The sequence below is a fragment of the Mastigoproctus giganteus genome, chromosome 4 (assembly GCF_048544385.1).
Source record: "Mastigoproctus giganteus isolate SK-2022 chromosome 4, ASM4854438v1, whole genome shotgun sequence".
Lineage (NCBI taxonomy): Eukaryota > Metazoa > Arthropoda > Arachnida > Uropygi > Thelyphonidae > Mastigoproctus > Mastigoproctus giganteus.
This window is the reverse complement of record NC_143578.1, coordinates 37,748,204-37,773,762: the sequence shown is the minus strand read 5'-3', so window position 1 is coordinate 37,773,762 and position 25,559 is coordinate 37,748,204. Positions and strand designations below refer to the sequence as shown.

The window sequence follows — 25,559 nt, the reverse complement described above, 5'->3', positions numbered from 1 at the left end:
ACCAATGATCCTTACTAGGTCTATAAGCTACTTACAAAAAATAATTTGATGTAAAAAATATTCAATAAGCGGCTAAATTTGGCTAAAAAAACTTCTCGTTCAGCGGAGTTGTAACTTGTAACACGTGGATCTGATACCCTTACCGACACTTTTATGCAATTACAAGGCCGAGTAAAGAATAAATACACCAGATTAATCAGAAATATCACAAAATAATGCTATACTACTAAATTTAAATCAAAAGTTTTAGAAAAACAATAATTTCAAAGCAATAAATATATAAGAAAAATCCACTTAGCGGCTTTGAACACGTCTGGCCCCTACTAGCCTCGTCAGCAGACCCGTCGGCCCCTACTGGCCCCTACTAGCCTCGTCAGCAAGCCAGTCGACATCGCTGGACAGTGCAGTGTCGAGTCAGTTTGGTGAGACACAAGCATTGGGAGATCACAATTGAGAGTAGGAGTGTGCTATAGGCCTAATGACTCTGATGAGTCATTTACTGATTTACTGATATCTGATTTACTGGCCCACTCTAGAAATAGAGTGGGCCAGTAAATCAGAGAGTCTTATAATGGGGGATTTTAATTTCCCAGATATTGACTGGAATTTGGGGGCTGGTCACTCACACACTAGCAAGGCTTTTGTGGATTTATTGGATGATTGTTTTCTACATCAGCATGTTCGGGAGGCAACTAGAGTGAGGAATACTCTTGATTTGATTATCAGCAGTGATTCTTCATGCATTAAGAATCTGCAGATAAATGAACCACTAGGTGGCAGTGATCACAGTTTGCTGAAGTGGGATTTACTCAAAGAGGTAACTACCATTAGGGGTAAAGGGAAGGGTTATTGCTTTCGTAAAGGCGACTACGATGGACTGAGACAGTATTTAAATTCTGTACAGTGGGACCAACTGATGATGTTACCAACAGCAAATTCAAAATGGGAAGCATTCAAAGAACTTATCTTGGAAGCTACTAGTCTTTACATACCAACTAAGAAATATTGTTGAAGGTTTATGCCTAAATGGATGTCAGATGAACTAATGAGACATATGGCAGAGAAGAAAAATGCATGGGATACATATAAATTAACATGTGACACAGACGCCTATGATAGATATAACTTGATCTGTAACCAAGTTACAAAGGAGGTTAGGCAGGCAAAGGAAAATTATGAGAAATCTTTGGCAAGGGATGCAAAGAAAAACAGCAAGGAGTTCTTTACTTATGTAAACTCTAGAAGGAAGGGGATGAATCAGATTGGTCCACTTGATATCGATGGTTCAACTGTTCATGATCCTGCTCAGGTAGCTAACAAACTAAATGAATATTTTGCATCGACATTCACACACGAGGAGTTATTTAGCGAGGGGAAAGCCAGAGGTGTATTCAACTCTAGCAGTAAGCTAGTGAATCTTGTAATCTCTGAGAGTAAAGTGGAGGAGAAATTGTTGAAGATAAACACAAGAAAGGCACCTGGGGTAGATGGGATCTATCCAGTTATATTAAAGGAGGCAGTAAAGGAAGTAAGCAAACCCTTAGCCATAATTATGGGAGCTTCCTTGGACTCAGGGGAGGTACCCATGGACTGGAGATGTGCAAATGTGATTCCAATTCACAAAGGAGGATCAAAGGCTGACACAAGTAATTATAGACCTGTGAGTTTAACTTCTGTTCCCGGAAAATTAATGGAGGCACTGGTTAAAGAAGCACTGCAGGATCATCTAGACAAGACTTCAGTTATAGCTCGGACACAGCATGGTTTTGTTAAGGGGAACTCTTGCCTAACCAATTTGATTGGATACTATGATGCAGTCACAAAAGAACTGGATGCAGGGAATAACTTTGATATTATATGCTTGGATCTTAGAAAGGCTTTTGATACTGTTGCACACGGAAGACTGCTGCACAAATTGGAACAGTGTGGCATAGGAGGCAAATTGCTGCTATGGATAAAGGGGTGGTTGAGGGGGAGAAGACAGAGAGTGGTAATCAATGGACACTGCTCATCGTGGACTAATGTGATTAGTGGAGTCCCTCGGGGTTCAGTATTGGGTCCATTATTGTTTTCTGTATTTATAAATGATATTGTTGATGGTATATCAAGCTTAATGTCCAAGTTTGCAGACAATAGGAAGGTTGGCAGGTTGTCAAGGACACTACTGACACTATGCTGCTGCAACAGGATCTGGAAAGGTTGAGCAGATGGGCTGAGAGGTGGCAAATTAAGTTTAACATTGAAAATTTAAAGTACTACATATGGGAAACAGCATCCCCAGAGCAACGTATCAACTCTGTGGTATTACACTGACAGTGGTAGAGAATGAAAAGGACCTGTGGGTGATTGTGCAGGCAGATATGAAGTTCTCTGAGCAGTGCAGACGGGCTGCAAGAGGAGCTCATGGTGTATTGTCAATGATATATAGGAATTTTTCTAGCAGGGATAAGGAGGTGATTATTCCCTTGTATAAGGCAATGGTCAGACCATACCTAGAGTACTGTATACAAGCCTGGAGGCCTCATTTTTTGAAGGATGTAGAGCTGCTGAAACGAGTACAGAGAATGGCAACAAGAGTAGTGAATGGAACAAAGGGGTGCTCTTACAAAGAAAGGCTTAAGTTTTGCAAATTTGTAATTTGGAGACTAGGCACGACCGAGGTGATCTGATAGAAGTGTATAAAGCCTTGAATGGTTTGAGCATGCTCAATGCTAATGGGATTCTCCCTCTTGCTCAGAATAATCACCTGAGAGGGCATAAATTCAAATTGAGGAAAGACAGATGTAGGATAGACGTGCAGAAATTTGCATTTAGCCAGCGGGTGGTTGGTTGGTGGAGCAGACTTCCATCCCTTGTCGTGGAAGTTGATAGCCTAAATAAGTTTAAGGCTCATCTGGACAGGTATTTCGAATGAACAGAGGGGTGAAGTGGAAGTGGTTATTTTTATTTATTTATTTTATTTTATTTTATTTTTTTTGGCTGATGCTGCATAAGCTTGCTTTCTTGCATCAAATGCCTCTACTAATGCTAATATCAGGCTTAATGTCCAAGTTTGCAGACGATACAAGGTCGGCAGGGTTGTTAATGACAGTAATGACAGTATGCTGCTGCAACAGGATCTGGAAAAGTTGAGCAGACAGGCTGAGAGGTGGTAACTGAAGTTTAACATTGACAAATGTAAAGTACTGCATATGGGAAGCAGTAACCCCAGAGTGGCGTATCAACTGTGTGGTACTACACTGACAAGGTATAAGGTATATTTGTGTGAGACGGCACCTGGGATTTCTTCCATCTCCACATGTGTTTCACTGTATCGAGGACAGTACACTGTCAAGCCAGAGACTTGAAAGTGTGTGGGCCGTGTCTGTGCAGTGTGATATGTTGTGCCCATTGTTTGTCCGGCTTATTGGCTGTCAGGCCCCTAGTGGGGGCCGACGTTGCCCGTACCACGCCATGTGTATCCAGTATCACAACAAATTGATCTGGCAGGTCCTGCCACCTAGTTTCCTGTGATTTCAGTGGCTAGGACCTAAAAAAAAAAAAAAATACGCGTTTGACAATTAATGCTTAATGGGATTGCTGTTTGGAAATCGCTGGTTGGGGTTGAAAGCTAAAGAGATGTGTTAAAGGTCTAATAGGTTGGACAAAATTTTGATGTTATTAAATTTAGACGTGAGGCTATACGCTAGATGAAAGATAATACTATTAGTTGTCTTAGAGATTTACATGAGACCGGTAGAATTTAAACATTGATTAGAATTTGGCAGCATTGTTAAGGGGTATTCTCTGTTGGTTTAGTGAGAGAGGGAGGAGACAGAGGTCTGTCTCCTCCCTCCCCTGCCTGGGGATGGGGTTTTTAAAGGGAACTGGGTTAGAGTACCCAGTGTAGATCGCCAGTGGCGTGTTGGCAGCAAAGCAGCAGAATGTCTTCATTGGTGTCATGTCTAAGTAGTGTCAAATCCGGTATGAAGGTGAAGCTGCTGATTCTGCTCCGGGGTGGGATATGTTAGCTGGCAGTGGGGAACCCACCAGGTAAGGGGGTGGGAGAGACACACATTTACTTCATTCATAATCTGCATTCTCACTCTACTTGCATTCTGTTTTTTTATTATTATTAATTTTTTAATACTTTTTTCTTATTTTATAATTTTTTTTTTCCAGTTTATATATATATTTTTCATTTTTTTTTTCACTCAACTTATTCATCTTTTTCTCACACACCAGGAGGGGATGCAATGATGTGTAGTGTAAATTTATATACTAATTAAAACTAGGGTTAGTGTACTTAACTGTAGCATTTATGGTTTGTGTTCTTTTTCTCACACGCTTACACTTTTATTCATTCTTCTAGCTCTCATCTCATTTATTCGACTCTTATTTTCTGCACTGCACTCTCTGGGCACCTCAACTTATTGTTATTCTTCAGTTGTGGTGCAGGCCTAGCCACAAGTTTTTTTTTTTTTTTTTTTGCAGGCCAGGGGAGAATGCAATGATAGTGTTTATGTGGTTAGTAAATGTTTGTTAGTACAGTATATACAGTCGATTCCGATTGTTTGGGACACATCGGGACTAGTGCGTTTTGGCCCAATTATCCGAAGTTTCATGTAAATACAGTAGTTAAAAATACAATTAGTTCACTGTACAATCAAATCATGTTACGACGAACTCACCATACGATGTGCAGTAAGCGTCGGTCATTATGATCATGTTTGTGAATTGAATTTTAATTCTATTAAACAGCGATTCTAATTAGCGAAAATAGGAGGAATGTTATCTACAGGCTATAAAAGTAAAGATATATTAAGCACAAATTTACCCTTTATTTACCTTACCAATTAAAAAATTAAATGATACGGGAAATTCGGAAGAATATACGTGATAATCGGAATAATTAATACGTACTGTAATCCCCCTTTACAATTAGTTCACTGTACAATCAAATCATGTTACGACGAACTCACCATAGTAAAGTACCATTCACTATACGATGTGCAGTAAGCGCCGGTCATTATGATCACATTTGTGAATTGAATTTTAATTCTATTAAACAGCGATTCTAATTAGCTTATTGTTTGTTTGTTATTTGGTTTTTAGGAGCATTAGCAACTAAGGCCATATTGCTCCGGGGATATGCGGTGGTCATTCCCTGACCTTTCTGCATCCTCTGTATTTGGTGGTGACGGGCTCGAATCCCGGTCTAAATCAAGAAGCGTGTGCTACGCACTGCTGCTTCTTCCCACCTGGCTACGGAGGCGCCTTCTAATTAGCGAAAATAGGAGGAATATTATCTACAGGCTATAAAAGTAAAGATATATTAAGCACCCTTTATTATCTTACCAATTAAAAAATTAAATGATACAGGAAATTCGGAAGAATATACATGATAATCGGAATAATTAATACGTACTGTAATATATAATATCGGTGTAAATACACCATAGTTAACCCATAGATTTGAGCTACGATTGTAGCGTAGAAGGCATCGTTTTAATTGTATCTTATAATGTGGTTGCCTTCACAACAAGATAGCTACTATTGAATTACTTCAAATAAATAACGCTTCTCTAGTAGAGAAGACTACTGTTACTTATTTTCAGCGGTACCACCACCCAGACGATCGTTTCGAAGCTGTTTGGCTTCGTCATTACCGGGGTACCTGCCCGCCCACTGATGACGAAGCCAAACAGCTTCGAAACGATCATCTGGGTGGTGGCACCGCCGAAAATGTCCCAATTAAGCGAAGTAAACTCTGGCTATTTTCTCGATTGGGTTCTGTTTTTTAAGATTTGCCCCAAATAAACAGCTGCCCCGATTAACCGGTGGCCCAAATAACTGGAATCCACTGTATAAAGTAATGTAAGTTATTTTTAACTTTGTATTCTTTCGGCCAATTATATTTGCTCTTCCACTCATTCCCATTCACTCCCTCTTTCCCTCATGGTAGGTCACTCTTTCTTTCACCAGAACTGCAATTTATTCCCTTTTACCATAATTCCTAGTTCACTCAGTGCCCAGCCTATTCATTCTATCTTTCATTCTCATTCATTCTGCATTGCATCCCTTTGCTACTAGCTTACTGATATTTTTCAATTAATCTGCTTCCCTGGCTGCCTGTACATCTCCCTCCCCTACACGGTTACTTATTTGGTGTGGGGCCCAGGTTCCTACACATGGTAGGGTAGTCCTGAGGAGTTTTGTCATGTCAGGTTTCTGTCAAGGTGCAGAATACTGCTATCCTAACAGTTTTTAAGTCATCGTCTGGGCATGGTGGGAAACTTGGGCAATTTTAACTATATGATTATTGTTTAATTGCTGGGGGGCTGAATTGCCATTCTTTGGATTGTTCTGCGCATTTCGAATACTTTCTGTGTGAAAGATGTAAAAGCTTTATAATTTTCCTCTTCTATGATGAACAGATGTTCTTCTCCCCTTGGAAGGGGGGCCAATCTGTGCTATTAGCTCTGTTCTGGGGACGTCATATATTATACATTCATATAGAATGTGTGCCTAGTCTTCACTTTCGCCACAAGTGCAGTTTCGGTCATCAATCAGCCCTAAGGAGGTTAGTTTTGCCTTTAGGGAGCCGTGACCTGTCAATATAAATGTTGTATAAACTCCAGGGGCATACCACTTAGGTGGCTTTGGGCTAACCATTGACACCCATGGCAGAAACCGTTTGGTAACTAGATCTCTGGTTTCCTGCTCCCACTTTGTTTGCCATAGCTCATGGAGCTTTGTGGCTATTCTTTTTCTTTCATCATTGACGGTGTTGGTTGTATCAATGGCTATCCCCAGAAATTCTGTGGGTATACCCTTTTTAAATCTATATTATAAGCCTCTTTTGGCCACTTCCAGGTAAAGTGTGAGAGCTCTGGCCAGCAACTGTAGTGCAGGTGTGCTTACTGTGTGACATGCTCTGGTAAAGTGAGTATTATTGTCCTTTGTATCGATTCTAATTTATTCCTATTTCTTACTATGGCCGAGCGGGTGAACCACGCACTGGCTCCATAGGTGATAACAGGTGGGAACATTGCAAGGTATATGATTGCCAGGGTCTTTCTTTTGAGTCCCCAGTCTGCTCGACTGATCCTGGCAATCATACCTGCATAATTTCTCACTTTCTTCGCCAAGTAGATCAAATGGGGGTAAAAAGTTAATTTTGAATCAAAGACCACTTCAAGATATTTTAGTTCTGTTACCATTTTTATAGTGGTTATGTTAATTTTGATTTGTGGACGTCTTCTTATGTCCAAATTGCCTTTTAGAAGTATTTGTTTGGTTTTTTCAGGCGATATTTTGAGCATGTGCATTTGTGCCCACTCCTGCAGCTGCAAGAGGGCAGCATTTGATCTTTGCTCTACAACCACTCGCGTGTTACCTTTTACAAGGAAAATCATATCATCTGCAAAGGCCAGGCTTTCTACGGTGCCCAGATCCAAGGCCAGAAATTTGTCCAGAACAATGTTCCAGAAAAAAGGGCCAAGGATTGAACCCTGCAGGCAGTCTTTATTCACAGGGCGTGTCAATTCCTGGAACCTTGTGCGTACTGAGACACTTCTGTTTGTAAGGTAACTGTTTATTACCTTATAGAGGTTTTGTGGGGCATTTGCCTGGCGACTTAGTTGGTGGCCTAGTGTCCTAAGGATACTAGGCCACCAGAGTGAGTCAAATGCCCCAGCAAAGTCAATGGAGATTGCCAGCATATATTTCTCCTCTGCATTTTTAACTGTTGTCAATAGGTGGTGCATGGCATCCTCTGTAGAATTGCCCTGCTTAAAACCGTACTGATTGTTGGAATGTAAACCTGCTTCTGTGTAATATTGAACTAATCTGCTATATATTAGTCTTTCATATATTTTCCTTGGTACAGGGAGTAGGGCTATTGGTCTACACAATTTTGGATCAGTAGGGAGTTTTTCAGGGTTTTTTAGAATTAATCTTAACACTGCTTTTTTCCATATTTTTGGGAATATATCTTCTGTCATACAGTTATTATATAGTGCTATTAATTTATATGGTGCTATTTCCACTAATTTTTGATAATCTCAACCTCTAAGAGGTCAAAAACTGGGCATTTATTGTTTTTGGTTTTAGATGGTGCTATTTCTAAGTCTTGTATAGTGAACAGAGGTTCAATATTGGCATTGTCATATTCAGTGTTTTCTTTTATAATGTTTAGCTGGGTGGGGGAATGATTCCCAGTTTCAGTCTGAATGGTACTGTCTAGAATGTTATTTGCAGAATCCAACCAACACAGGGTTGGGGTTCCATCTAGTTTGACAGTAGTTTCTAAGACATCTCCTCTTGGCAGCTTGTTGGTCACTATTCTGTAGACAACTCCCCAAGAGTTATTGTTTCTAGTAGTTCTCACCATATGCCTCCAGCATTCCTTTTTTTTGTCTCTTATGAGGGCTGTATACTGATTTCTGAGAGTTCTATAAGAATCTCTGGTGCATCCACCTCATTTTGTGGCCAAGATGTTCTGGCTCTTTGAAAATGTCTCCTCACCTGGTGTACCCTACTTCTGAGTATAGTCAGTTCGGGGCACTACCAGGGAACTGTCTGCTTCCTCGGTTTTTTTCCGTGGGATAGACAGGGTTGCTGTTTTTGTTAAAATGTTTGTCATAGTCAGTGTTTGCTCTTCCATGCTGCAGTTGCCTGATCTAGACCATTCATTTTCCTGTTTTTGCAGCTCAGCTGCTGTATGTTCTGCAAAAATCTGCCAGTTTGCCTTTTTAAGTTTATACCTTTTGATATCCAACAGGGAGTGTTGGGTTGTTTATAATTGCCTGTTTAGTTTGAAGGAAATGGCTCTGTGATCTGATGTGGTCCAGGCTGGCTGGACACACCTGTCTCTGATTTTATAAGCTATTGAATTGGTGGCAAGAGTAACATCATTGTCACTCTCCCACATGGTACTGCTAAAAGTTGAGAGGTTATTTGGTTGGTTTAGCACTTGAAAGGGTGAGGTGGCTATATAGTCTGAACATATCTAGCCGTTTGTGTGTGCCTGCTCTGTCTTCCATATGGCTGACTGGCAGTTGACATCAGCACACACTATGATATTTGCAGTAGGTAGCAAGTTTGTGACTACTTGTAGGTATTCAATAGTTGGATTTATATCTTTACCTGGTGTGGAATATAGTGAAATAATGTAAAACTGTCCTACAGCACTGGTGATATGGGCACACACTTCCACTGGGGAGCAGAGGTGACCTACCTTTGTGACCGTAAGGTCAGTATTTTTAACTACTACTGCTGTAGAAGGGACACCTGAGGTGTATTCTATTATTTTATAGCCTCTTGGGTATCCCTGAACCCTACCCATATGTGTGTAGGGTTCCTGGAGTACCAAGATATCTATATTATTTTCTTCCAATTTGAGTTTGATCTGATCTACAACGGCTCTTGTGAGCATTCAATTGGACGAGATTTAGAGCCCTAGTCACATTTATGTTTTCAATCTGGCCCATAGTTGGTCCTAGATTGAATAAGTTTTGCCATTTTTTTTATAACTGGGGCATTTATCATCCCTGATACTATGTGTACAGTCAGTCAGCCATGCTGCCTTGCAGGTAGCACATTTTGGCTGCCGAGACTTATTTTTACAATTTTTGTAATCATGGCAGATTACAAAATTTTACAATTTTGTAATCTGCAGTCAGAAAGAACCACAAACAGGTTCTTTCTGACTGCAGTCTCTGGCAATGTGACCATATTTATGGCAGTTAAAGCAACTTTGGATAGGGAAGAGTTCCCTAAATTTATGACTGGTGCAGCCAGCATAGATTCTCTGTTGTTCCACCAATACCTTCCAAATTTTTGATGTAATTTCTGCAATTATGTTGAGTTGTCCATTCCTTTTGTTTTTTGTTGCTCTTTTCAGCAGGAATTCAGCAGCAAATTCATCTATTGTCATTTCATTGTTAAAGTTTTTGAAGTAGATACCCATCATGAATTCTTTTTCTATTACTGACACAGGTACATCAAAGATTATAATATTAGGGTTTTACCCTTTTGGTTTTTCAGGGAGCAAGCCCAGTTTTTCCATCTCAGGATGGTTTTCTATTTTTCTTAGATCTTCTTTGCTTGCTACCTCGATCAGGACTCCATTATTCCTGATTTTCTGCATGTTGTTTATCTTTATTTCTCTCAGATGAGGCTCAACTTTGTTACCACAATGATCAAGGGTGGAATTCAGGATCATTTGGATCGAATCGAAATTCTCAAGAATACTCAGCATGTTTTTGTAAACGGAAAATCATGTTTAACAAATCTGGTTTGCTATTTTGAAAGGGTCACTCACGAGCTAGATTTAGGGAATAATTTCGACATTGTTTATTTAGATTTCAGCAAAGCTTTTGACTCAGTCCCACATGAGCGGTTGCTTTATAAGCTGGAACAGGTTGGAATCACTGGGAAAATCCTTAGATGGATAGCAGAATGACTTCAGGGCAGGAGGCAGAGGGTTGTGATAAACGGCTATTCCTCAGATTGGGTTGATGTAAGAAGTGGGGTTCCCCAAGAATCAGTATTAGGACCACTGTTATTTTTAATTTTCATAAATGACATTGATGAAGGGATAGAGGGCATGATGTCTAAATTTGCAGATGATGTTAAAATTGGTAGAGTAGTTAATGATCACTGTCAAGCTGAGCTTCTTCGGAGAGACCTAGATAGACTTCAGGAATGGTCAGAAAAATGGCAGCTATGCTTTAATCCAACAAAGTGTAAGGTATAACACCTGGGAAACAGTAATCCCAAAATAACTTATTCACTTGGTGGAGTTCAACTAAACCCAGTACTGGAGGAAAGGGACTTGGGTGTCACGATACGGTCAGACATGAAATTCTCTGAGCATTGTAAACAGGTTGCAAGGAAGGCCCATGGTGTCCTATCGATGATCTATCGAACTTTTGCAAGTAGGGATAGGGACGTGATAATTCCATTATATACGGCTTTTGTTAGACCGCACTTGGAATACTGTGTTCAAGTATGGAGACCACACCTAAAGAAAGACATCGAGCTTCTTGAAAGGGTGCAAAGATGGGTAACTCGCCTGGTGAGATCGGCAAAAGGGCGTCCTTATGAAGAAAGACTTCGAATATGTGGGTTGCAGAGTTTGGCAACTAGACACCTTACAGGAGATTTGATAGAGGTGTTTAAGGCTCTGAGAGGCATTAGTAAAATAAACGAGGACGACGTGGGTGGTAGAGGCTGACAGTTTGGGGAAATTCAAAGGTCATCTGGATACTACTTTTGGGTGAGGAAAGCGCATAGGATAATAGGTTTATTTTCTTTTCTTTTATTAATTATTATTATTATTTTATTTTATTTATTATTTTTTTTATCATTGTTTTATTCGGGGTTTTTAAAAAAGAAAGCATAAGCCATATGCTTTCTTGCACCATACAGCCATTACTAATACTAATATATATAAGCTAGTCTGTAATCAAGTCTCAAAGGAGGTCAGGCAGGCGGAGGCAGATTACGAGAAATCTTTGGCAAAGGATGCTAAGAAAAACAGCAAGGATTTCTTTACTTATATAAACTCTAAAAGGAAGGGGATGAATCTGATTGGTCCACTTGATATTGATGGTTCGACTGTTGATGATCCTGCTCAGATAGCAAACAAACTGAATGAGTATTTTGCATTCACACATGAGGAGTTATTGAGGTTTGAAAATTCCACAAGGTTATCAAATTGTAACAGGGTGTTTAATGATTTTGTAATAACTGAGAACAAAGTGGAGGAGAAATTGTTGAAGTTAAACATAAGAAAGGCACCTGGGATGGATGGGATCTATCCAGTTATATTAAAGGAGGCAGCAAAGGAATTAAGCAAACCCTTAGCCATAATTATGAGAGCATCCTTGGACTCAGGGGATGGCTCCACGGACTGGAGATGTGCAAATGTGTATCCCCAATTCAAAAGGTGGATTGAAGGGTGACATGAGTAATTACAGACCAGTTAGTTTAATTTCTCTTCCGGGTAAAATAATGGAGTCGTTGGTTAAAGATGCATTGCAGGATCATCTAGACAAGACTGCAGCAATAATTCAGACACAGCATGGGTTTGTTAAGAATAAGTCTTGTCTGACAAATTTGATTGGTTATTATGATGTGGTTACAAAGGAACTGGATGAAAAAAATAATTTTGATATCATATACTTGGATTTCAAGAAAGCTTTTGACACAGTCGCACATGGAAGACTACTGTACAAATTGGAGCAGAATGGTATTAAGGGTAAGTTGCTACAATGGATAAAAGGATGGTTGAATGGGAGAAGACAGAGGGCGGTAATCAATGGGTGCTGCTCTTCGTGGACTAATGTTATTCATGGAGTCCCACAGTTCGGTTGTTGTTTGGTTTTTAGGAGCATTAGCAACTAAGGCCATATTGCTCTGTGTATGTGCGGTGGTCATTCCCTGACCTTTCCTCATCCTCCATATTTGGTGGTGACAGGCTCGAACCACAGTCTAATCAAGAAGCGTGTGTTATGCACTGCTGCTCCTTCCCACCTGGCTACGGAGGTGCCATAGGGTTCGGTGTTGGGTCCACTATTGGTTTGTATATTTATCAATGATATTGAGGAAGGTATATCAGGCTTAATGTCGAAGTTCGCAGATGATACAAAAGTTGGCAGGGTTGTTAATGACAGTAATGGAAGTGTGTTACTACAACAGGATCTAGTAAATTCGGGCAGATCGGCTGAGAAGTGGCAACTGAAGTTTAACATTGAAAAATGCAAAGTACTGCATATGGGTAGAAGTAACCCCAGAGAAATGTACCAACTGTGTGGTACTACACTTAAGGTGGTAGAAAATGAAAAAGACCTGGGAGTAATTGTGCAGTCAGATATGAAGTTTTGTGAACAGTGCAGACAGGCTGCTAGGGCAGGTCATGGGGTGCTGTCAATGATATACAGGAATTTTGCTAGCAGGGAAAATGAGGTGATTGTCCCTCTGTATAAGACAATGGTCAGGCCACGCCTTGAGTACTGTGTGCAGGTCTGGAGGCCTCATTTTAGGGAAGATGTAGATTTGCTTGAACGTGTACAGAGAAGGGCAACAAGATTGGTGAGGGGAATGAAGGGATCCTCTTACCAGGAGAGGCTTAAGGTCTGCAAATTGCAGTGTCTGGAGACTAGGCACCTGCAAGGTGATCTGATTGAGGTGTATAAGGCCTTGAATGGGTTAAGCACGCTGAATTCTGATGGGACAATTCCTTCCACTTGTTCAGATTACGAAACTAAGGGGGCATAAATTGAAATTGAGGAAGGACAGATGTAGAATAGATGTGCAGAAATTTGCCTTTAGCCAGTGGGTGGTTAATTGCTGGAACAAAGTTCCATCTGTGATTGTGGAAGTTGATAGGTTAAATAAATTTTAGGAGGAACTGGACAAACATTTAGAGGGGATTGTTTGTATTTTTTTTTTTTTTTTTTTTTGGCTGATGCTGCATAAGCTCATACACTTGCTTTCTTGCATCACATGTCACTACTACTACTACTACTACTACTACAGGTTCTCAAAGACTATTGAGCAGGGCGGCTCACTGGTAGGCACTGTGGAACTGCAGCACCCCCAGCTTTTTAAATCTAAATATACAGTCAACGGAGTTATATGAAATTTTGTGAAGAATGCAATGAATATTTTTATTAACAGGTTCTGCATTAGTATACTCATCCTCTATTTCCAATAATCATTTCAATAATAAACAAATAAAAACACGAGATAATTTTCAACTTTGAAGTTTAACCGTAGGTGGAACTGTGCGCTATGCAGTTCGACATTTAGGCCTCAGTGGTTGAGTCAATGCTTAGTTGGCAGGTTGCCAATATGCAATTTTAGAGGTGATAAAATGAGTCAAAGGAACTGCTGAGTGAGCAGTGCCGATTTGAACAGTGCACCAAACTTGAATGAAAAGTTATTAATCTATTTTCAACAAATAAAAACCGAAGAATGGATTTTATTTTTAAATAAAATTTTGAGATTACCCAAGTCTGTTAATGGTATGTGTCCAGTTAATGTTTTGTAGTATTTTTAACCTGCTTATTATTATTACCATCTATGTCTACATGTCGTATATCCAAGACAATTTAATGTAACTTTAAGAAGCAACACCCCATACCTCAGAGTCATGAGCCGCCACTGTTATTGAGGTGCATTTCCTGGGTGAGGCTGCAAATTCAAGAGAAAGGCAGCTGGTTGTTCTTGTTGCACAACAATGCCCCACACATTCCACACTTGTTTTGAAGAAATTTCTGACAAAAAAGGATATTGTACATATCCACCATTCACCCTACTCTCCTGATCTAACATGAACAGACTTCTTCCTCTTTCTTACAGTGTAAACTGCCTTCAAAGGAGACATTTCAGGTTGTTAAGGACATAAAGAAAAATGTAACCACCGAACTGAATGTCATTTATTTGGGTCCCTTTGTTGACTCTTTTCAGAAACTCTTTTAGAATGGTGTAATAAGTACATTCAATCAGGTAGTGATTACTTTTAATAAAAAAAAAACATTTTTAAGTTCCATTGTATTCTTTTTATTTCACCAGTCCAGGAACTTTACTGTCACACCTTGTATATACCTGAATACACTGTTTAATGTTGATGTACTTGCATAAATAAAATAATGTTCTCAGATGAATGAAACTATGTTATTTTTATCTCTAGGGTAAGATCAGATGAAATCAAAAAGACATACATTGTGAAGCGACAGTGTTGCCATGGTTTTAGGCGTAAAAGGAATGGAGAACCAGGATGTGAAGAGAGTGAGTAATCACTCAGATTATTCCTTTGACCAGAGCATACTGGAAGAAAATATTAAAAACAACTCTTCTGGCATCAAATCTTTCATGATTAGAACTTTTTGAATGAAAATTTTCGAACAGGTTGTGGCCAACAATGGTTACCAGTTATTAATGGATAATTGTTTTTATTAATTTTATTAATGTTTTACTTGCTTATGGATATTTGTTTTCTATCATGACTTTCCATGAGAGCCAAAATAATTCATTGTTTTTTATTAAAGTCCTGTGATTACATTATGTATTCTAATGCACAAGTACTGTTTCAATAAATGAACAAATGTTTCATTTTTAAGATGCTCAAATTCTTTTTCAAGTATAAATAGAGAGATAATATGCTACAAAGAAAGCATCATATACTAGCAGCATTTCCTTTAAATTACATAAAAATGTTAAATTAAAATTTCAATAATATTAAAGAAATCCCGTTTACTAGATTCATTTCATCACAAAATTTGATCATACAAATTCATTAGTTCATTATTTCGTTCTGATTTGTGCATTACTTATGAAGCATCTGTTCGTACTCTTGAATACAATTTCTTTAATAACATTTTTTGTTAACTGCTAGCCATAGAGAAGTGGAATTTTTTCCTTTCATTTTTAACTCTCATGTTCAAATATTGAAACTTTTCTGAGAGGAAGGTTTCTGTATTAAACTCATTTGTCCAATAAAGGTTTTAAAGATTAAATAAAACTGTTATTTATTTTTGAAAAGCATTAGATTCTTAATTTCAACCTTATTTCTGTAGTCATCTCTTTATGTTAACAGTATCATTAAGTTCAGGAATTATTTTAAAAATCATTTAAAAATAAAAATTGTTTTATGGAAAAATTTCATGAACACATATTTGCTATAAAAACAATTTCAGTTTGTAGATGCATATTGTCAAACTCATATTTAAAATGTTTCATCAGCAATGTTTACAAAGAGGATTCATTTAACTTGCTATATGCTTGGCTACAAGGTTAATAATTTCTTATATTTTGGTTATGTAGGAAATGGAAATTGACTTTAAACATCGGTATCATATTTACTTTTTTGGTAGGAAGGAAGACAACAGAGAGATTTTTGCTAATTTTTTTAAGATCATACTGGGAATTTCATGAAAGACAGAATTTATTTTATTGGGCAGCTCTTCAATTCTGTATTCATTATATTCATAGATAATACAATTGTAATGAAAATTATCACAAGCAGATGATTACAATAAATTATGGTACAATAAATTATGCATATAAATTGCTACAACAATCTTGCACACATAATGAATATAATTTAATGAAATTGTCCATATCAAATAATTTTCCTCTGTAGTGAGGATGATATTACTCTGTTTGGTAAGCCAGTCTGAAACATTACACAGTACATTCATTAATACTTTAAGATTCTGAAATTTAAGAATGTATTGTTTCTTCAGACATGAACCATTTTTAATAGAGTAGGTAATTATTTATTATTGTTTCACCTGACCTTGGCAATGTGTTAACATATGATAAGAAATAAAATTAAATTGTATAAAAAATTTTTAGGGGTTATCCCTTATTTACACTTATTTCAACCTTTTCCAGGAAGTTATGTTATGTCAAGCTTATATATTAGAAATTTCAGTTCTGGGTATGCTTCATTTGAGAATAGAAATGAAAAAAAAAAAAGAAAAAAAAAAGTATTTTATTTTTTATTTTTTAATAAATAAATATGTAGAGTGCACTTGTTTATGTATACACAAGGGTGAGTCAAAAGAAATAAAATGTCAGTTGTCTAAATTTAAATTAAGTGCCACCATTGGATGTAAGTTTACAGGTTGGTACTAATGCTTCTATTGATCAATAGGTCATATTGGTTGTCCTGTATGTGTGGGGTGTAATGTACACCAGCTGCAGTGACAATATGACATTCACAGTAATGGGTGCATTACTGTGAATGATGTTATTCAGTTTCTTACAGCAGAAGAAGGAACATCTCTAGGAGAAACCCCACTAGCATATGGAACAGGTATATATAAACTTCATGCATGCCCATGAGTGTGTGAGTGGGCAAATTGTTACTGTTAAAGACATACAACTCAGAAGGGTGTCTCTTATTCACAACAAGCTCAAACGTTTGTCATGGAAGAAAAGGTTGTCATGACAAATGTAGTGATGTGGCCAGAGAGCTGGATATCAGTCATAGGTCTGCTTACACTATCACTTGTGACAGATTGTGGTATAAAATATCTCTGTGAAGGCATTTTTTGAGTATCTTAGCGTTGAAGAGAAACATACGTGAATGGAATTGTCTGGCACCTAATGTGATATATGAAGAGGAAGAAAGGAAGGAAATTGCTTCTTGATTGTATAGAGACTGTGGTTGAGACATGATGCAGCCATGTTGAATGAGAGAGAAGAAATATCAGTTGTCACCTTTGCCAAAGAAATTAGACTTTTGAAAACATGCATGTTGTTTTTCAGCTGGCAAGGACTGTTGCTATACTATTTCACATATAGAAATGAAACTGCTTACAAAATTATATATGACTCCTCAAAACTGATCTATGATATGCTTTCAGAAATAAGAGACCTCGGATGTTTGATGGTGTTATTTTGTTGCTTAACAAAGTAACAAAATAGTGTGTAGAGCAACATATGTGCTCTAGCCACTATGGAAATCATCTAGAAACTGTGCTGGGAAGTGATTGAACACCCTCCATACAGCCTGGATTTTCTTTCTTTTGATTCCACAGGGATGATGAAGTGAAAGATATTGTAAAACCATTGGTGCAGTGCTTAAAATGTAGCAGAAGTTTTTTCAAAAAATAAATTACCAATTGTTAATAAAAAAAATAAATTCCCATTTCATTTCACTTACCCATGTGGTGAGAGAGAGAGAGAGAATATGAAAACCTAAAAAAAATGGGGTATATATAATTTTTGTTTTGTTCTGGCTGCAAACTGTTGGGCTCGCAGTTATTCTGTCAGTAAGCTACTGAGTTACTAAATTATTACCTTTTTCTAATTAACGCCTCTTAGCTTATCTTTAGGTCCTGCAGTTACTGGCAAATAGTAATAAGTAACAAATAGCTTTTGTTGATTATTATTTAGATGTACTGAATGATGCTAACCTTTCATAACATGCCATTCACAAGCATCCTCTTACTAATAATTGACAATAATTTTATTAATTTTATACATTTATCTATTTATTTATTTATCTTTATGGTTTTGCTTTAGTTATAGCTCACAGCACTCATACCTTTCCTTGAAGTATTATTTCTTATTCTGGACACTAATGTCTGCTGTTGGTGTCCTTAGCTTCCACTCTTCTGTCTAAGGCATAGCTTTACACATTTTTTTTTTTTTTTTTTTTTAACAGTTTTTCATATTTTTTTATTTCACAGTCTGATGTAATGTTTAATTATTGGTTCAATAACATTAATCAATTCTGTTAAATTTACTTTACAGACTTTTCTACACTTACACACCTTTACTTCATACCTTAAACTGGTTTGTTCAAATTTTGTTTTAAAATATAAAACAAAATTTGAACAAATGAAAAAGTGTATTACAGTGAAATTTGGGTAGCAGCTTTCATTGTTGTTCTGAGTACTATATTCTCTGTTATGCCATATTTGCTTTTGGAATACAAATCATGCTTTCAGAAATTTCTTCTTATGATTTATCTATACCATAGGAAATTTTTTTGTTATTGTTCAGACTTATTTTCTGTTATGCTGTTTTGATAATTTTATTGCAGGCAAAAGTGTCCTGATGTTTATATGATATATTCCTTTTATAGTGATATGGCTTCATTTATATTCTTGTTTGCTTCTTTTTAATACAGAATGTCCTTGGCTTGTTATGTTCTTAATTTATGGTATGCCAGCACCAACATCCTTTGTAAAGTTAGTTTTATTTTATTGTTACCATGGTTGCGTGCAGTTTTACTTTATTGTTAGCATGGTTATGTATAGTTTTATTTTTGAATTTTTTATGCTCTGATTAATCATTATTGTTAGGAATGTTTCCTAGCTATGAAAACTTGCTTTCAATTACTACTGTCTGTGTTGTGCTATTTTTTTTTATCCGTAATGTAAGTTGGGGGTATTTACCTTAGAACCTAAAATTGAGAAAATGCTCTTATCCAGCATGTTTTCTCTTGTGCTTGTCACATAATATGGTTTGGTACCATAAATTTTTCTGAATATTCTTATTTGAAATAGTTTTATGGTTCTCATTTATTATGCTCTTTCCATTTTAGTTTTATAAGAAATGCAATTGTAATTTTTATAGAATTTCATCTATAAAAATTTAACTTAAAATTTAAAATATCTATAGAGTTACATCAATTAAATTTTAGTATTTCTTCAGTATGGTCTTGACCTTTGATCTACATCATTGATTATTTTAGAAATGGAGAAGTATAGCTTAAAAAATTCAATCTCTCCACTTTAGTGTCCAGAATACAATGTGCATCCTCTCTCTCATATAACTGATTTGTGAAGCAACAACCCCTGATATATGTGTAGAAATTTGGCTTTAATTTGTATCACTGCTTGTTTTGAAAGTGAAGTAGTGAGATAATATTTTTGGATAAAGGGGGTATTATAGCTAAATATATTATTTTTTCTTATATCCAATGTAATATCAAAATAAAGAATAGCATCAAGGGTAGGACAAGAATAGATAGGCCCTGGGGCAAAAAAGCTTGTCTCTCTGTGCCAAGTGTATTTTATTTATTATTAATGTAAATTAATTAAATTAAATATGTTTACTATTAATTTAATTTTAATAATAGATTTGATTGCTATTGGATGACATGCAAAACATCTGTTCATCAGTGAATAGTTAAGCTTGTTCCTAATAGCAATAATCACATGTCCTTCTAACAAACTCAGTAATGTTATAAAATACTTATTGTGACAGTGAATCATCAAAGTGCTTGGAGTGACATGCTGAAAACTTTTATGGCCCTGAGGTGAAATCTCTGCTCATGCACTGCATTCAAGATTTAAAAAAACTGTGGGCATAACAGTGAAATATTTCTCACTTTTTTTTGGCTCTGTTTTGTTAATTGCAATAGTATTGATTTCTACTATCTTTCTGTAGCCATGACCCATTTAAGGAAGGACTGGGGGAGCTGCAATTGTGGATTCCAGTGTAATAGAGAGCCACAAAATTTATTTGTATTACAAATTACTCATACGTTTAGGCAATCTAGGGCTCTAAAATTGTGTTCTGTTGTGGGCTCTGCAAATACTTAAATAGGCCCTGATTTTAGGTACATTATGGATTAAACAGCTTTTGCAGGCTAACCTAAAGAAGCTAACTACTATTTATAACATTGTTTCTATGGGAAAGTGTATTTGGAACAGTTAACTTAACAAATAAGCTTTTGACAAAATCCATTTGTTTGTGCCACATTAAATGTAATAAAATGTTAATCAAAATTTCTTTAATTTTTGAGAAAATCATGTAATAAAAAGTATTTTTCCTGTAATTTTATGATGGATTACTGTGTGCACTAGTAGTTGAAGATATTTCATGGGAGGTTTGATGTAAATTTCTTTGAAAGGTAGAAGAAACTGAGATTAGCAAAAAACTAGTTGATTTTTGGATGCATGACTTTAAGCTGTACCTATAGTTAATGAGGGGACCCCCCCCCCTTTAAGCGTGAGAATTAATGTTGGGGAAGAAGACAGTAAGGAAGATTTCTCCTTGTCTAGATTGAGATCCCTCCTTTTTGGGATTTAGTCTCTTTTCAGTTCAGGGTATGGGTGTATTGCACCTGGGCTCTTTCCCCATCAAACTTAGTGGTTAAATCATTAGGAACCATACCAAGGACAGGCTCTTAATGATTTAACCACATGAGGAGTGTAATAATAATAAAAATAATTTTGCCAAAATGGCGCTCTCTATATTTCAGTTACACATTTTTGGCCACTTTGGCCTCCTGTTAAGTACAGGTCCCAGGGCACTGTCCTGGCTGCTCCATTCTAGTTCTGCACTGAATAGTACTACAAATTGCACAATTTTAAACTGTTCACATGGCTATTCTAAAAATATTGAGTGGTGTGCAAAATACAGAATGCACTTGCTCATGTAATTTTTATGATGTGTATACTGAAGGGTTAAGTGGTTACAGATATCATGATTAGAACTATCTTTATTTCTTGACATTGGCAATTTTTTATATGCTCATCAGCATGAACAAATTTAAAATGCATTTACTAAACATTCACAACCTTTTTCTTCCTCCTGCCCCTCCTACTTGTATTTTATTTCTGCATTATGCAGCCTCTATCATATTTTGCCTGTATGTGTTCAGTGGTGTTGGAGATGCAGTTGCCCAGACCTAGACCTTGCATTAGTGGGGCTAGGTTTTAGCTGTTACTTAAAAGATAAAAAAAATGGGGAAAGGGTAGTGGTCTAGTATGGGGAATGGGGTCCATCTGGCTCTTGATGAGTTCTGTTACAACCTTACCACCATCTTCAAGGTCTTCCCCTTTGTCTTTTTCCCTCTTCTTATTTCATCTTTCTTTTATGGTGAATTTCAGTATTATGAAATTGGGTTAACTATCTAAGGATTGATAATGAGATTCTTTACATAAACAGGTTTGCAGAGTGTTCCCTTATGGTTGGTTCTGTCTTCTAGACTGTATGCTTTATTTCTGAATTTCATATTTTATGGGCATTAAACAAGGTCTGAATAAGATTAAAGAGGCCTGTGTGCTCTGGATTCATTATTATGGATTATTTATTTCAATTATTATTTCATTAGTGCGGACACAGAGTGAAATGGAGACAGAATAAATAATGACAAGTTTAATATTAATTGGAAAACACACATATATTAAATTAGATACGTACAAAAGCTTTCGGTTAGTTTGTTAACCTTCATCAGTCAAACTGACAGTTAAGAGTGTGGAATATGAGGATGTGTACTGCCAGTCATGTATATGAACTGCGTGATGTGATGGTTAATTGTTTGATGTTGAAGCCTGTGGCTGTGACGCATGTGAACGTTACCAATGTTTGTCATTGATCAAAATGGTTGCTTCAATGATAGGGTGGACACGACATCCACTGCTCCTGTTGACTGAGGTATTAGAGCATGTGATATTCAACAACTCCAACCAGGTGCATCGCCAGTAGTGGTGGGACCTATCTACAATCATGACATTGCGGTGTGGGTCAGTGTTCTGGTGGGTTAACCAGACGTGTTCATCTGGCCAAAGTGGACATAGAACACTCAGTCATTGCCGAACATGTCTGGTCAACCCACCACGACATTGACCCACACCGCGATGTCATGATTGTAGATAGGTCCCACCACTATCGGCGATGCACTTGGTTGAAGTTGTTGAACATCACATGCTCTAATACCTCAGTCAACAGGAGCAGTGGATGTCATGTCCATCCTATCATTGAAGCAACTATTTTGATCAATGACAAACGTTGGCAATGTTCACATGCATCACAGCCACAGGCTTCAACATCTAACAATTAACCATCACCTCATGCAGTTCATATACATGACTGGCAGTACACACCTTCATGTTCCACACGCTTAACTGTCAGTTTGACTGATGAAGATTAACGAACTAACTGAAAGCTTTTGTATGTATCTAATTTAATATATGTGTGTTTTCCAATTAATATTAAACTTGTCATTATTTATTCTGTCTCCATTTCGCTCTGTGTCCTCAATAATCCACAATAGTAATAAGGTCTGAATAAATATATTACCAATAATTTTTCAATAAAAACTCTTAAAAACATAAAATTCATGGGGGCTTTATCAGAAGATTGGAGGTATATCTTAAACATACATAATCTTTCCAATTCTACATGATTAGGTGGTAGCTTGTGTCAAAAGTTGACTCTCTGACTAATAAAATAACAGATTTTCTTACATCCAGTCTATAATTATCATTTCTTAATTTGAACCTTCACACCGCCCCCCCTAGGTACATTATGTTAATAACTGGAACTATTCCCCTAATAGTAAGTTTGCTCAGTCTGCTGAGGGCTGATGATCCTCCTATGTGTGAATCCTGTGGCACAATTTTATCAATCAGACACATTTTAATTGACTGTCCAGATTTTAGCAATATCCGTTTTGCCGCTTTTAATCATCTGACTGAGCCGTATACACTCAGTCAAATTTTATCCGACAATGACAATGCATCTGCTGTTTTTAGCTATTTTAAATCAATAAAGGTTTTTACTTGTATTTAAAATTGACATGTTATTGTTATTGATTTATCTTTTCTACATTTTATACCTTCGTTATTTTATATCTTGACATGGTGACCTAAGTAATTAGGTCAGTGAAATTAAAATTTTTATATATCATCTGGTTTTGGCACATTATAGCCGTAGTTGCTGATGTGCCAATAAAACCTAACAACCAACCAACCGCTCAGTCTGCTGGCAGATTGAGCATACTTATTGCATTACATCTCAATCAGATCTCTGTTCAGATGTTAGTTTCTATACTTTGTAGCTACATTAGAGCCACCTCCTAGGATAAAATTTACATGAAATAGAACAAAATAAACTGCCTAGACAATTGAGACAGTTGTCTGGGGGGGGGATCTGTAATTTGGCAAGGCCTATACAGATACTGACTCAGTTCTATTACATAAATTACATTGCCTCTTAACATTAAGTAGGCACTTGTTCACAGTTGATTAAGAACACAGTACGTGGTACCATCATTGACATTCAAAAAAAAAAAATCCCAAATTAATTATTTGTACATCATTATTTGAAAATTTTTCACTGGGTTCTATGTGAATATATAGGGAGCTGTATGTGAATATTTTGTCTAGGGTCCCCAAATTTATAACTGTGTCTCTTTCACCTCTTATATAATTTGATATAGGTGCTTTGCCTGGATTGTAAAAGTTTCGTACTTGATGCAGGATCATTTTATCAAGGTTTCATTGCAATTTCTTTTTTGATCAAATTTGATGTAAAGTATACCAAATCCATTTGCAATATATTTCAGAAATATAAAAGATAAAAATAGACTAAAAACTTATTTTTGGCATTTCTAATATATGTTTGTTTATTGTCAAAATTCTGTTTTTTGTTTAGTTGACATGAAATAGAACAAACTTGGTCACTCAGTTCTTTTATTTATTCATTACTAACCTTTTGATTATTATATAGGATTGTACGTGAGTTATATAACCTTTCAGTGTTTAAATTGCAAGAAGTAATGAAAATGAAACCCTCCAATAAATTATGTAGCTGATATATTTTTAGGTATGTGTGTACTTATATATATATATATATATATATATATATATATGTCTGTATGTGCACATGCATGTGTTTGTGTGTGTCTATATATATATTGCTGTTAAAGATTGCAGAATGCAGTGGGAATATCATATACCAGTAGGAATATCATACATATAAAAGAAGCTCTGGATCATAAAGACATAGAATGTAAGTTATTTTTTGTTTCCATTTTGTTATATCTCTTTCTCACCATTGACTCATTTAGGCAACTGTAATTCATCTTTGTTATTCACATTAATTATCATGTGAAACATGAGAATTAAAAAGACTGACTAAATCATGAGAAAATTTTCCTGCAGAAATCCAAATAAAATTACAATTTGACTACATGACATTCAGGTAACCATAGTGTGTATTATTTCTTTCAACAAGTTCCTAGGTGTGAGTTTAGCTGTTTCCAGTGTGCTTTGCTATACTAGGTGGTGGTTATATTTGCTTAATAATAGCTTTCATACTGTCTGACCTTGAAGCGTGTGCAGTTGCTGTTTGCATGGCAAATAGAGATTGGCACTGCAGGGTATTAGTCTTTTAATAGGTATTAAAGTAGTTAGAATTTTGCCAAGGTCAGGTGCTTTAAATGAATACAGTAATTTCAGAGTAAGTTATAATTATTTTTAAATGTAATATTTTGCATTTAAAAAAAAGGGGAATATTTACAAAAAACAGCATGAAATTAAGTGTGAATGCATGTCTGTTTAAAATACATACAGTACATATCAATTGTAAATCAAGTAAGCAAAATAATTTTTTATACTAGACAACATAAATAATGGTGCATGTATTGTAGCATAGCTTGCATAGTATAATTTTTCTGTTGACTTCTTAATAAAAGAGTAATTTTATTCTAAAAATTAGTTCTTATTTTGTTCTCTTTTTATTGATAAGCACTTTTACACATTTTGACCTCTTCTGTACCATTTTATATATAATACTGAGTTGCTTAGCACTGGTTGTGAAATTTGCTTTTCTGGGCTTCTCTTGTTCCTCTCCTTTTATTAATAAATGCTATGATGTGTAGATTTTCTTGAACAATACAGAGTTTGTGAATTCCTCCTGGTTATTTATTTCAATATGACAATAAAACAGACCCTGTTCATTTTATTTGTAAGGATAAGAACTTCGACTTTTATTAATTTTTTTTGGCTGATGCTGCATAAGCTCATACACTTGCTTTCTTGCATCACATGCCACTACTACTACTACTTTTTATATTTTTTGAGAGATATATGTTGAGGCAGCACCATTACATATCCCTCAATCACTAAACCTAATCCTGTTAGATTATTGCATGTGGATTTTGCTAAAAACATTGCCTACAACATCAACGTTATACTTTATAGATTTAAAATGCCACATTATTGCCATTCTCATGATGTTTGATATCTGTAGAGAAATTGACAGAAATAGTTCTATGTATGTATGTATCCATATAGAGCTGTACTGAAGCAGCT

At 36.4% G+C, this 25,559-nt stretch overlaps 1 protein-coding gene across 1 annotated transcript in view; it reads left to right on the top strand.

The window, feature by feature from the left end:
• The window catches only part of LOC150086629 (transforming growth factor-beta-induced protein ig-h3-like), a 214,030-nt gene that overhangs the window by 80,719 nt on the left and 107,752 nt on the right, over positions 1–25,559 (top strand). The window contains exon 4 of the mRNA XM_090372208.1: positions 14,684–14,781. Coding sequence (XP_090228334.1) covers positions 14,684–14,781 — 98 coding nt within the window. The remainder of the gene's footprint in view (positions 1–14,683; positions 14,782–25,559) is intronic.